Raw genomic sequence first — 11,532 nt, forward strand, 5'->3', positions numbered from 1 at the left:
ATTCTTACTAATCTTATTTTGTCTGTTCCATCAGTACCTGAGAGAGGAGCCTTGAAATAGCCACCTATGATTGTGGATTTCTCTATTTCCCTTAATGCTGTCAAAATTTGCTTTATGTATTTGGAAACTTATTTATTAGGTACATAATGTATTTAATATTGTTTTGTCTTCTTGATTAAATGATTGACATTTTTATAATTTTTAAATGGCTGTATTTTTCAGAGAGAGAGAGGCAAACTAAGCAATAGACTCTTAACTATAAAGAACAAATTGATAGTTACCAGAAAGGAGGTGTGTATGGGGGGGGGTGTTAAATAAATGATGAGGATTAAGAAGTATACTTGTGATGAGCACCAGGTGATGTATGAAGTTTTGTATCACTATATTGTCCACCTGAAACTAATATTAAATGGTAATTAACTAACAAATTTAAATAAAAACTTAAAAAACACTGACATAAAGTAAACTGCATAGAGAACAACAATAATAACCAAAAGAGGCGATCTTTTTTTTAAATACCTTTCATCTTGAACACTACTTTTTCTGATAGTACCTTCTTACATTTAAATGTATGCATAATATGTTTTTCTATCCTTTTCCCCCCACTTGTTTGTGTTCTTATGTTCAAAGTGTGTTGCTTGTAAACATCATATAGTTATGTCTAGCTTCTTTTTATCCATTCTGACATTCTCTGTTCTCGGGTAAATTCTAGCTGGACTAAATATTCAAGTGTAAAAATCACAGCATTAAAACAGTAGAAGAAGCTATGGGAGAAGTTTAAAATAATTCCAGCGCGAGAGGAGACCTTTCTACTTTAACACCGAATGCGGAATCCTAAAAGAAAATATTGATGAATTTTACTATATAAAACGTTTTTACTTACAAAAGAAACCATAAGAAGTCAAAGGCAAATGTCAAGCAAGGGGAATTATTTGCAGTTTATATCATAGCTACAGGACTGTTTCCCTTACTGCTTATTGTGTTCCTACAAATCAATAAGAAAATAAAAACTTAATAGAAAAATGGGGAAAGGATTGGATAAGGTAGTTCATAAAAGAGGAAATAGAAACATCCCTTGAATATACAGAAAAATTCCTGCCCTTTCTCAAAACAAAATAAACACATTCTGATAGTACTTTTCAACTATCCCCTGCCATATAGAAAAGATCAACAAGTTTGATAACACTCTTTTGGCAAAGGCACTGGAAACATTCATTCTTTTTTTTTTACATTTTATTTGATTTTATCTTTTACATTCATTCTTATACATTGTTGTTGATACAATTTTTAAGGGAAAGCCTTTCAGTAATCACTGTCAAAATGGCAATTTACATATCCTTTGACCAGCAACTCTACTTCTCAGATTTAACCTATAAACATACTGGCCCATGTACAAAATTTGCTTTGTACACTTTTATTCATTTCAGCATTGTTTATCGTTTTAAATATTGGCAACAACACAAATATATCTCACTGGGAACAGATTAAACATACTATGGTACATAGTACTAACAGACAATATTCTGCAACTGTTAAGATAGTGAAGAAACTGCTCATTATGTACTGGTATGGGACAGTCTTCAAGATATGAAATTAGGTGAAAAGCAAAAGATATAAAACTGAATAGTCTGCTACTATTTGTATGAAGAAAAATGTATAATAACTGTTTGCAAATATTTCTAAAAAGATACCAAGAAATAGGTTAATATGGGTTAATTCTTTTAGAGACGGTAAGTGGATGGCCGGGGACAGGCAGGAGGGAGATTCTTTTACTGTATGCCATGTGTGTCTTCTGAATTTTGAACTATGTAAAGGTATTATCTATTCAAAACTGAAAAATGTTTCCAAAATTGTAACAAGGTAAAAGTATCTTATTAAAATATCTAGCTTGTTACCTAAAACCTGTGACTAAAATCTAAAATCAAGATCTAGTTTACCTTATACTTCCTTGAAGTTTGCCTCCTTTCTACTGACAATAAGAACAAAACAAAACATTTGACCCCTTTGCAGGTGCTGCTCAGTAACCGCTTAACGATCCCCTCCCCGTTGCCCACCTCACTCATCTTTGTTTTAAAGCTCCAACCTGAGGGCAGATAGTCTTAAAAGAAAGGTGTTTTTTTTTAATTCTCCTGTCATTCAAGTACATGCCTGACAGTATTATGTCTTCAAATGTTTGTGTATGTTTGATATAGAAAAAAGAGGTTGGAAAACAGTGTTAGTGAATTTAGTTTTAAGAATTTGGGGGGAAAAGGACCAAAAAGCTGGAGGTGTGATGTTAGTCTTATTTTCTCTTTCAGATATTAAGCACCGCCGAATACCAATCTTATTCTTTGCAAACAAAATGGATCTTAGAGATTCAGTGACATCTGTAAAAGTGTCTCAACTTCTGTGTTTAGAGAACATCAAAGATAAACCATGGCACATTTGGTAAAGTTTTATATTTACTTCTCATTTTCTCATTCGGAAAAACTCTGAACTTCAGTTTTTTTTTGCCAAGCTCATTGTGTAAGTGACCTAACATGATAGGATAAAAGCTAAGGATTTTGTTGTATAACATTGTGTCAGTGCAAGTGCTCGTGAATATATATTGTTAAGATATTTTCATTCTTGGGGCACCTGGCTGGCTCAGTTGGTAGACCATGTGACTCTTGATCTAGATGTTATGAGTTTGAATCCCACTTTGGGTATAGAGATTACTTAACCAAGTAAGTCTTACAAAACAACAACACCTTTTCAAGTCTTTTTAGGGATAGAAGAATATAAACAACTCTTTAAAAGAGTAATTTAGCCCATTTACTGACCCCCATTTCAACCACACTGATCTCCTCCTGCATCCACAGTCCCATCAGAACATTTGTATTTGTTACTCCTTTTATCCACACCACTCCCAAAATAATTTTCCTGACTTGCTATTGTACTTTCTTCAGGAGAGAGACCCTCCCCCTGATAACCCTCCAGAATATCATTATATCTTACCCCTGTCCCTTGTTTTTTCATACTTTGTTTTATATTTCTATTGTGATGTCTTTTCTGGGTATTGCTTCGTTTATAGTCCAGTGCATTAGCACCATGAGAGCTGGGGTTTTATCAGTTTTGTTCTCTCTGTAACCTCTAGAATAATAATAGTACCAGGTATTTAATATGTACACAATAAAGTTTGGTTTATAGGAGTATATAGAAATGGGAATAATAATTTCATTTGGACATACTAATAAAATTGAACTTTTCAGTAATTAGTATATGAAATTATTATATAGTGTTTACTTGCAGATCAGTTTCTTATTGATATATTTAACTGCAGTGTATCTTTCTGACAAAATATTCCAGTAAGGGTTACCAGAAGTTATATGGTAGCGTTTTAGTGCCTACCTTGCATTAATTTAAGCTTCCGCCTATCCACCCACCTACCTCCCCCTGCTGCAAAATGTCCTTCTCTTGCCAGTTTCCCTTTTTTTAAAGAAGATTTTTATAGAGAAAGGCCTAACACAGAGGCAGAGAAATCTACTGCCTCTAGAAAGAGAAATAGAATATGAAACAATGAGATAGTAGAGCTCAGAAAAGGACTTTAAGAGCTAACCTTGGTGCTGAAAAAAGAATCCTATAAGAGAGCTTTAGAAACCCTTAACACACCTCAGTACTCAGGCGTCTCTGAGCATCTCTACCCACGAGTAAACCCCTGCATATCTTGAGTACAACCCTCCTCACATTGAAATCAGAGGAAGAGTCATGTAAATGTCTTTTGAGTTCGATTGGAGGTTCTGTGGTATTTGATTGGTTAGGAAAGGAGGGATTTTAGGTAGAGAAATATCTTAAGCTAGAAACTTTGTATTTCTTTAAATCATACCTAACTTGATAATATCTAAAGTAAAATAATTTTTAATTTTTGCATTGTATTAAGTGTTGTGACTGTTTTGATAGTACATTAAGAAATCTGCATCTAAATTTAGTAAACGATATAGTTCTACTTTTAATTTTGAAATAGAAATTAACTTCGTAAATGGAAAAACATCTCTTTCTGATTAAAATAATCAGCAATTGAATTGTAATAGATTTATTTATTCAGATGTGACACCTAAACATTTCTCACGGAGGGAAAAGGTAACATCCTGACGCTGTAAGGATGTGGAGTATTGTATTGCCTGGTTCTGCGTTTTCTATACAACTTATAGAAGAAATTTATCTATAATCTTGACTTCTTAATTCAAACAGTATCTCACTAAGTTCTAATTAGTGTTTCATTTGTTGGTTTTCATTTTTTGCTATGTTCTTTAAAGCATGTAAAAAATTGAAAATGCATTTATTTTTCTTTTCCAGTTTTATAAATAAAGGTAACACTCAATGATACAGAGATAAAATATTTTATCTCTCTTGCTTTGAGTACAAGTAAATTTACTGGCCAATAAAGATTATAGAGAAACATAGCCTAGAAAATTAAAGAAAAATTTTTGTGGTTTAATCATTGGTTTTCATCATTATACTAAACATATAGTCAACTCTGATTTTCAGGGTCTGATTTTGTTAATATTCTTCTTTTGTGTTCTTTGACTAAGTCCCTGGCACAGTATGTATTTGCTTATTTACTCTCCTGTGAAGGTAACAGATAACAAAGCAAATTAATAAATATATACATAAAATGTCAGCTGGAAGGATGAAGAAAAGTAAAGTAGGCTAATAAGAGAGAGTATAATAAGCGCTCTCTCTGCGAAATCTAATTGAAGTCAGAGAGCAATTCATACGAATGTTTGGAGGAATAGCTTTCCAGACAGAGAAACAAGCCAAGTGAAAAGTCTCTTAGCTGAGGATGTGCCTGGTGTTTTCCAGGAATAGCAAGTCCAGGTTGGCTGGAACAGAGAGATCTAGGGGGGAATTGTAGGAGATAGGGCCGCTGAGAAATACCCAAGAGCAATATCACATTGGGTCTTGTAGGACACGATAAAAACTTTGGCTTTTATTCTAATTACAGACCTGATGATGTATTCAAAAGGAAAGGTAGAGTTCATTCATATGGGAGTTATTAGGAAAAGATGCAGGGTTTTTATTACAGTACTAACATCTCCAGTAAAGGGGGAGAATTTTTCTATCGTATTATTTGTTTGGTTGGGATTATAGTCTTGTTTGGGACTGTAGGTGTGTGATAAAAATCAATACATCAATCTTTCTTGATTGAAGCATTTCAGTTACTGATGTTTTGCAATTGATATGGATAATTTCTAATTTGCTTTGAATAATTATGAATCACATGATACTGTTTTCTTTCTATTTTAAAATAATTCTATGATAAGTCATTCATAATCTAATAAGTAATACCTTGGAAATAATTTCTGATTTGATTAGAATCAAATTACTTTTTTTAGGTAGTTAGGTACATTTTTAAATCTTGCTTCAGCACACTTAAAAGGAACCCTAATCATTCAGAAAATCTAATTGTTTTTTCTAATTGCTATCAGCCCATGTCTTTGAAAAAGATGATCTGATACTATAAAAATCCTCTGCATTTTATTATTTTAATCTATTTAGTATCATCTTATAGATGTTAAAACTGAAGTCAGAGAGTTAAGTAATCTATGTAGGTTCCTGAAGCTAGTACATATAAGAGTATGATTGAAATCTGAGATTTTTTTTAATTCTACCAGTTTACCAAAGTTATAATTACAGGTTTATACCTTATCTCAAATTCCATTTCAAACAAAGCCACTCCATCATGTGGCTAAATTGCAACCAAAGTCAAGCATTCCTAATAAATATTTTTTTTTTACTTTTTATTTATTTTTTATACAGAGAGAGACAGAGCATGAGAGGGGGAGGGGCAGAGAGAGGAGGAGACACAGAACCTGAAGCAGGCTCCAGGCTCTGAGCTAGCTGTCAGCACAGAGCCCGACACGGGGCTCGAACCCACGAACGTGAGATCTGACCTGAGCCGAAGTCGGAGGCTTAACCAACTGAGCCACCCAGGCGCCCCTAAGCATTCCTAATAAATAAATGCCTTGAGTCACTAGGACTGGGCAAAGTAGAATAATAATATTTTAATGACACTTTTTCAGATGTCTATATAAATTATAAATAACTTTCTCAGGTCTTCTTCCTGAGCACTCAGACTTTTATTTCCTATGTATATTCAGTTTCAGTGCTTAACCAGCTTTGTTCAGATATGTTACTAGAACTTAATAATTTGCCATATAGCAAAATTGTAATTATTTAATCTTACGTTCTATGATGTAATGAAATGGATATGTTTCTTATGGATTTTATTTCAGTGCTAGTGACGCCATAAAAGGAGAAGGATTGCAAGAAGGTGTAGACTGGCTTCAAGGTACATCACAAAATACTGTACATCTTCAGTCTTTATTTCCATTCCATTCACATTTTTTCTTTTTTTTACATTTCATTTTTATTATATCATAGCCTCTCTCCCTCTTGTTTCCATTTATTTCTGCTGTCAGAAAAAACAATACAGTAAGTATCCAGTACCTTGCTACATTTATTTATATTACATTTTTCTGAAGGGCTTATTTAAATAAAGTATTTACATCTTTATAATTCAATATACATGTTAACTCTAGAAAATAATTGTAATTTAATTTATGGCAACAAATATCTATCAGGTCTAGTAATAGAAACACACTTGAGGTTTGGTACAAATTTTGGCCTTAACTGTCAAAATTAAAAAGTAAGTTTGCATGGCATATATCTCTTAAGAATAATGTTGAATTCTGTGTATAGCTCTATTTATACATAGCATGCTTATATAACTTTTCTTCTTAATTTTTATTTATTTTTGAGGTGGGGAGGGCAGAGAGAGAGAGAGAGAGAGAGACAAGAGAATCCCAGGCTTGAACATGGGGCTTGAACTCACAGACCCATGAGATCATGACCTAAGCTGAGCTTAACCACCCATGCACCCTTATACAACTTTTAGTACCCATTTAGTGTTGTAAATACTGGTATTCTATTGATATTTCATATATTGCAGATTTGTTATTCATGAAAATAGCTATCATAGCACAGTACAGGCTTACTGTATGAAGGAATAAATTAACATCTAGCATTTCCTCTAAGATTACATTGTTTACTAATCACAGGGATGGTTTAAATAAGTGACCAATGGTTGTGAATGAAACCAAGTTTCGTAGGTCTTTTTATTACGGGACCCTGAGAGTCAGGCCCAAAAATGTCCATTTGTGAGTAGAACTAAGGATCATTCCATCAGGAATCTCCTTGCCCTGAGCAAGAGTGGATAACAAAATATTCTTAATTCTAGTTGTGGTCTTGTGGCTATAAATTTAATTTCTTCTACACCCTTTAATACCAGTTATATGTAATTTTGTTTTCTCTTAATGTATGTCCTCGTGAATCTGAGAATAGGCTGTTTGCCCATACAGAAAGAGACCTCTCTTTGGTTCAGAGTACTAAATGTACATCTGAAGAATATTTTTATGTTGTTAGTAAAATATGATCTTTTAGTAAAGTGCACAGATTATCGTATTTCTTTCTATCTTGACATCATGACATTTACCATTAAACTACAAAGAATATTATAGTCATAGATTACAAGTAAGTAAAACATAACTGAGAACCACTCATGAATCGCAGAACTACTGGAGTTTTTCTGTGAACGCACCAACTTATTAGTTTCTTAGATTGCAGTAAAGAAGTGACTTACACTTCTGATAATTTAGTGGGACTGATTCCCACATAAAACAGGTTACAGAGCAACATTTTACAGAAGACACCAGAAGCATATTTTCAGCCTTGATTTCTTATTTTACAAGTGCTTATTGCTCACAATAAAGTTATAGCATAGAGAGGAACCCTACTATTGCTCATAAAAGCATAGTACTGAAATAGGTTGATAAATTGTAGTTCTGTCTTCTACTTTTTTTTTTTTTTTTGGTTTATTTTTTCTGTAATAATGAGGCCACTAGGTGTCAGTAACGATCCAACATCACAGTGCCACTTGCCAGCTCTGGTCTTACTACCTAATTTTTGCCTCTGATTGTTCAGATTCATAATCTTTGTATCTTACCTCCCTTTTTGTAAGGACAATACACTATAGGAAGTAGTATAGTGTCTTTTTGACACGTATTATTTTATGTAACATGTATAGCATATTATTTTATGTAACATTTATAGCTGTTTTCTGTGAGCAGTTTCTCTGTTGTATGTAGGGAGCATGAATGGTAATAAGAAGCATTTGGGCTTTTGAGTCTAGCAGATTTATTCTACTACTTACTAACTAGTTACTAACACCTGCATATTGTTTTCTTGTGAAGATAATTTATGTCATCTATACAATTAAAAAATAAAAGTCAAAAATTGTATGGGTTAAATCAAACACTGTTAAAGTGCCTGGCATAAGAAAAAAACCAATAAATGTTACATTTACACTGAGTACTCTTGATTTATTAGAGGAGGAAACTTAATACCTAGATTAAAAGGTGTTATCACCTTGGTTTTGAATAGGAGATCCTTTTTTTAATCTTTCTTATGTAATAGTAAATAGCTTACTTTTTGATTCCCCTGCCTCTCTGGATTTAAAAAGAGGTAAAAACCTATTTTGCAAATTAGGTAGCAGTAAATATGGGACACTAGTTTGTGCCTATAACTGTTAATTTATTAGCCAAAGGTTTTTACATAAATTTACCTGTGAAGGATATTCTGCATTTATATCTTTTCATTTTGTTTCCAGAATTCTGAAATTGCCTAGCATGATAAACAAGAAAGCCTCGGTTCATTTTGGACCAGTTTAACCTTATTATTTTAAGGTTGAAAAGTTTTGAGTAAAATATTAAATGACATATTTTGTGCCATGATTCTATTCTCTTTGGAAGGATTCTTGATAATTACCTATATATTATAGCTCAAAGATAACATCCCCTTAGTAGACCATGAAGTATTTTTTAAAACCATTGCAGAGGTATAAGTTGTTTTCTAGCTCAGAAACTTTCAAATGAGGTATTTATTAGAAATCTTTCCACATGACTAATGAAATATACTAATTTTACCACTTTATCTATATGGAAAAGTTAATGCTTCCAAGGTTTTAATATAAGACTTTTATAATCTATGCATATGGGTATTCCAATGAAAGATGGAAGACTGAACACCTACTTAGTTTCTTCCCCTTCTCAAATCACAATAACAGTAAGGGGACTTTTATTTAAAGACATTAACCCACAAGGGCAAAAAACTGGAAGTGACCAAGATGTCAACCAAATTTTGAAAGCTGGATGTCTGATGCATGTTGAATGATTTAACAGACCTGAGAAAGGTGAATTCTAAACTATCACTGAGGAAAGCAGGAAAACATCTCAATTTACATTTCAGATTTCCCTCAAGGGCTTATTTATTGATGGAAAGTGGAACTAAAAATGAGGTGAGGCTGAAAAGAGAAGACAGTAATAAAAGACTGAAGATTCATTCTTACAGAGAGTCAAACAGCACCTTTGGACTGGGGAACACCAAGCACAACTCTGTGTGGCAGTGCTGATCTGAAAACGAGGAGTGATACCAAATATTGTAATCCTCTTATTTCTTTGCTTACTTCTCCCAGAAGACACTGGCAGTAGGCAGGATATAAAAAGTCATCTTTGAGGAATAAGACCAGCAAGAGAAAAGACCTAAAGGTATCAACATCAAAGATTTCTAAGAAAATGGCTTAGCTAGCCACACTAGAATGAAGACCACATTTGACAAGCCTCACACACATATTGAAATTTCAGTCAGGTTTGTAGTGTTCATATGAGAAGATGACAAAGGATCACCAGGCATTTGAGGACCTAAACATTATAAATTATGGAATATCAACAAACAAAAAAAGGAGATTAGTGGAAGTAGAATTTAAATTTTTTAAATGTCTGTTTGTCTTTGAAAGAGAGAGAGCATAAACAGGGTAGGAGCAGAGAATGAGAGAGGGAGACAAAATCTGAAGAAGACTCCAGACTCTGAGCTGTCAGCACAGATCCCTACGTGGGGCTAGAACTCACAGACTGAGAGATCATGACCTGAGCTGAAGTCAGACGCTTAATAGCTGAGCCACCTGTAGAACATGTCAGAAAACTACTAGAGTATCTTCAAAGGGATAAAAAAAAAAGGTATTACTTTCATGTCTATGACCAGGATACTACTTGAAAAGTACCAAAGGAAAACAAAAACAAGTTTTTGAAAATAATAGGAGAAATTGAAAACTCAATAAAAAGATAAAATAGAAGCAATCTCTCAGAAAGTAGAGCAAAAAGATAAAGAAAATTGGAAAGAAAAGAAAGTTAGAAGGCCTAATATCCAAATAATAGGAATTTTAGAATGAACAGAGAAAACAGAAGGGGAAAAATCATCAAGTAAATCATTAAACAGTATTTTCCAGAACTAAATGATGATTTTTTTTAGTTGAAAGGACTCTTAAGAGCCCAATGCAGTGGATGAAAATATTCCCACACCAAAGTACATCATTACTTAATTTCAACACTGAAGACAATGGAAGATTCTACCAGCTTCCTGGGAAGAAAATAAGAAGTTTCATGTAAAGAATAAGGAAGCAGAAATAGTATCACACTTCAAAACATCAAAATTTGGAAGCTGTGAAATAATAGGGCAATGTTTGGAAAAGTACACGGATAAAATAAAAGAACTATATGCTCAGGCAATATCATCTATTGTGATTGTAGAATTAAGACATATTCAGCCATACAGAGTCTCAAGAATGTACCTTCTGTACTTCTTATTGAGGCGGCCATTGAGAGGTATACTCTTCAAAAACGAGGGAATAAACCAAGACAAGAAAATAAGAGACCACAAACAGGAATAAGAGTGTGTGGGAAGGATCCTCAGGAAGATAATGAAAGATAATGAAATCCTAAAATGACAATGGAAGATCTCATATGAAGGCAACTGGGCAAGCATAGAGAACAACTGGTCCAGATTAGAGTTTTTGAAGACCCTAAGAGAGAGTTCTTCAAGAAAGTGAAATTCATAGGCTATGTAATGTGCTTCAAAATAATTTCATTCATAATATGAATGAAATTCACAGGCTATGTAATTGGTGTTTCATCACCCCACACGTAAACAGTGTGGGAGTAGTGGGATTGAATTTGTGTTAAGTACCTTAAAAATCTAAGCTGATATGTAGGGTTGGAGAATGAGGAACAATTATTAAAATGGAGAAAACAAAATGTAGAAGAGTAGGTGTACAACCTGTGTCAGTTGTGAATAGAATTTATCTACTCATCTTGATGACTCTATTAATATGGTAGAAGAATGGGAGTAATGCAAGTATAATGGTAGAGGAGTATGCGAGAAGTGAAGCCTCATATTACATTAAAGGAACTGATATTTTTAAAATAATAATAAAAAGTATATTATTTAGAGATACAGAGGTAAATCTCCTAAGAGGGAGTTGGAGCAGTTGCTTGTGAAAGGAGAAAGAAGAGATGAGCAAGGAACTCCTAGTTTTCATACAATCCTCAGAGAACTAGTTGACTCTTAACTATGTGCATGTACAGTGACAAAAACAAAAACTACAGTATATTTGTACTTTTT

The 11,532-nt window shown here is 33.4% G+C and overlaps 1 protein-coding gene across 3 annotated transcripts in view; it reads left to right on the forward strand.

Moving 5' to 3' along the window:
* ARL6 (ADP ribosylation factor like GTPase 6) overlaps window positions 1-11,532 on the forward strand; it is a 39,331-nt gene that overhangs the window by 26,933 nt on the left and 866 nt on the right. For 2 of the 3 annotated variants that reach the window (XM_029939171.1, XM_029939172.1), the window contains exons 6-8: window positions 2,298-2,427; window positions 6,255-6,310; window positions 6,441-6,453. In XM_029939171.1, the coding sequence (XP_029795031.1) occupies window positions 2,298-2,427; window positions 6,255-6,310; window positions 6,441-6,453 (199 nt within the window). The remainder of the gene's footprint in view (window positions 1-2,297; window positions 2,428-6,254; window positions 6,311-6,440; window positions 6,454-11,532) is intronic. The other variant, XM_029939173.1, reaches the window with a different exon arrangement.

The sequence above is a fragment of the Suricata suricatta genome, chromosome 5 (genome assembly GCF_006229205.1).
Source record: "Suricata suricatta isolate VVHF042 chromosome 5, meerkat_22Aug2017_6uvM2_HiC, whole genome shotgun sequence".
Taxonomy (NCBI): Eukaryota; Metazoa; Chordata; class Mammalia; order Carnivora; family Herpestidae; genus Suricata; species Suricata suricatta.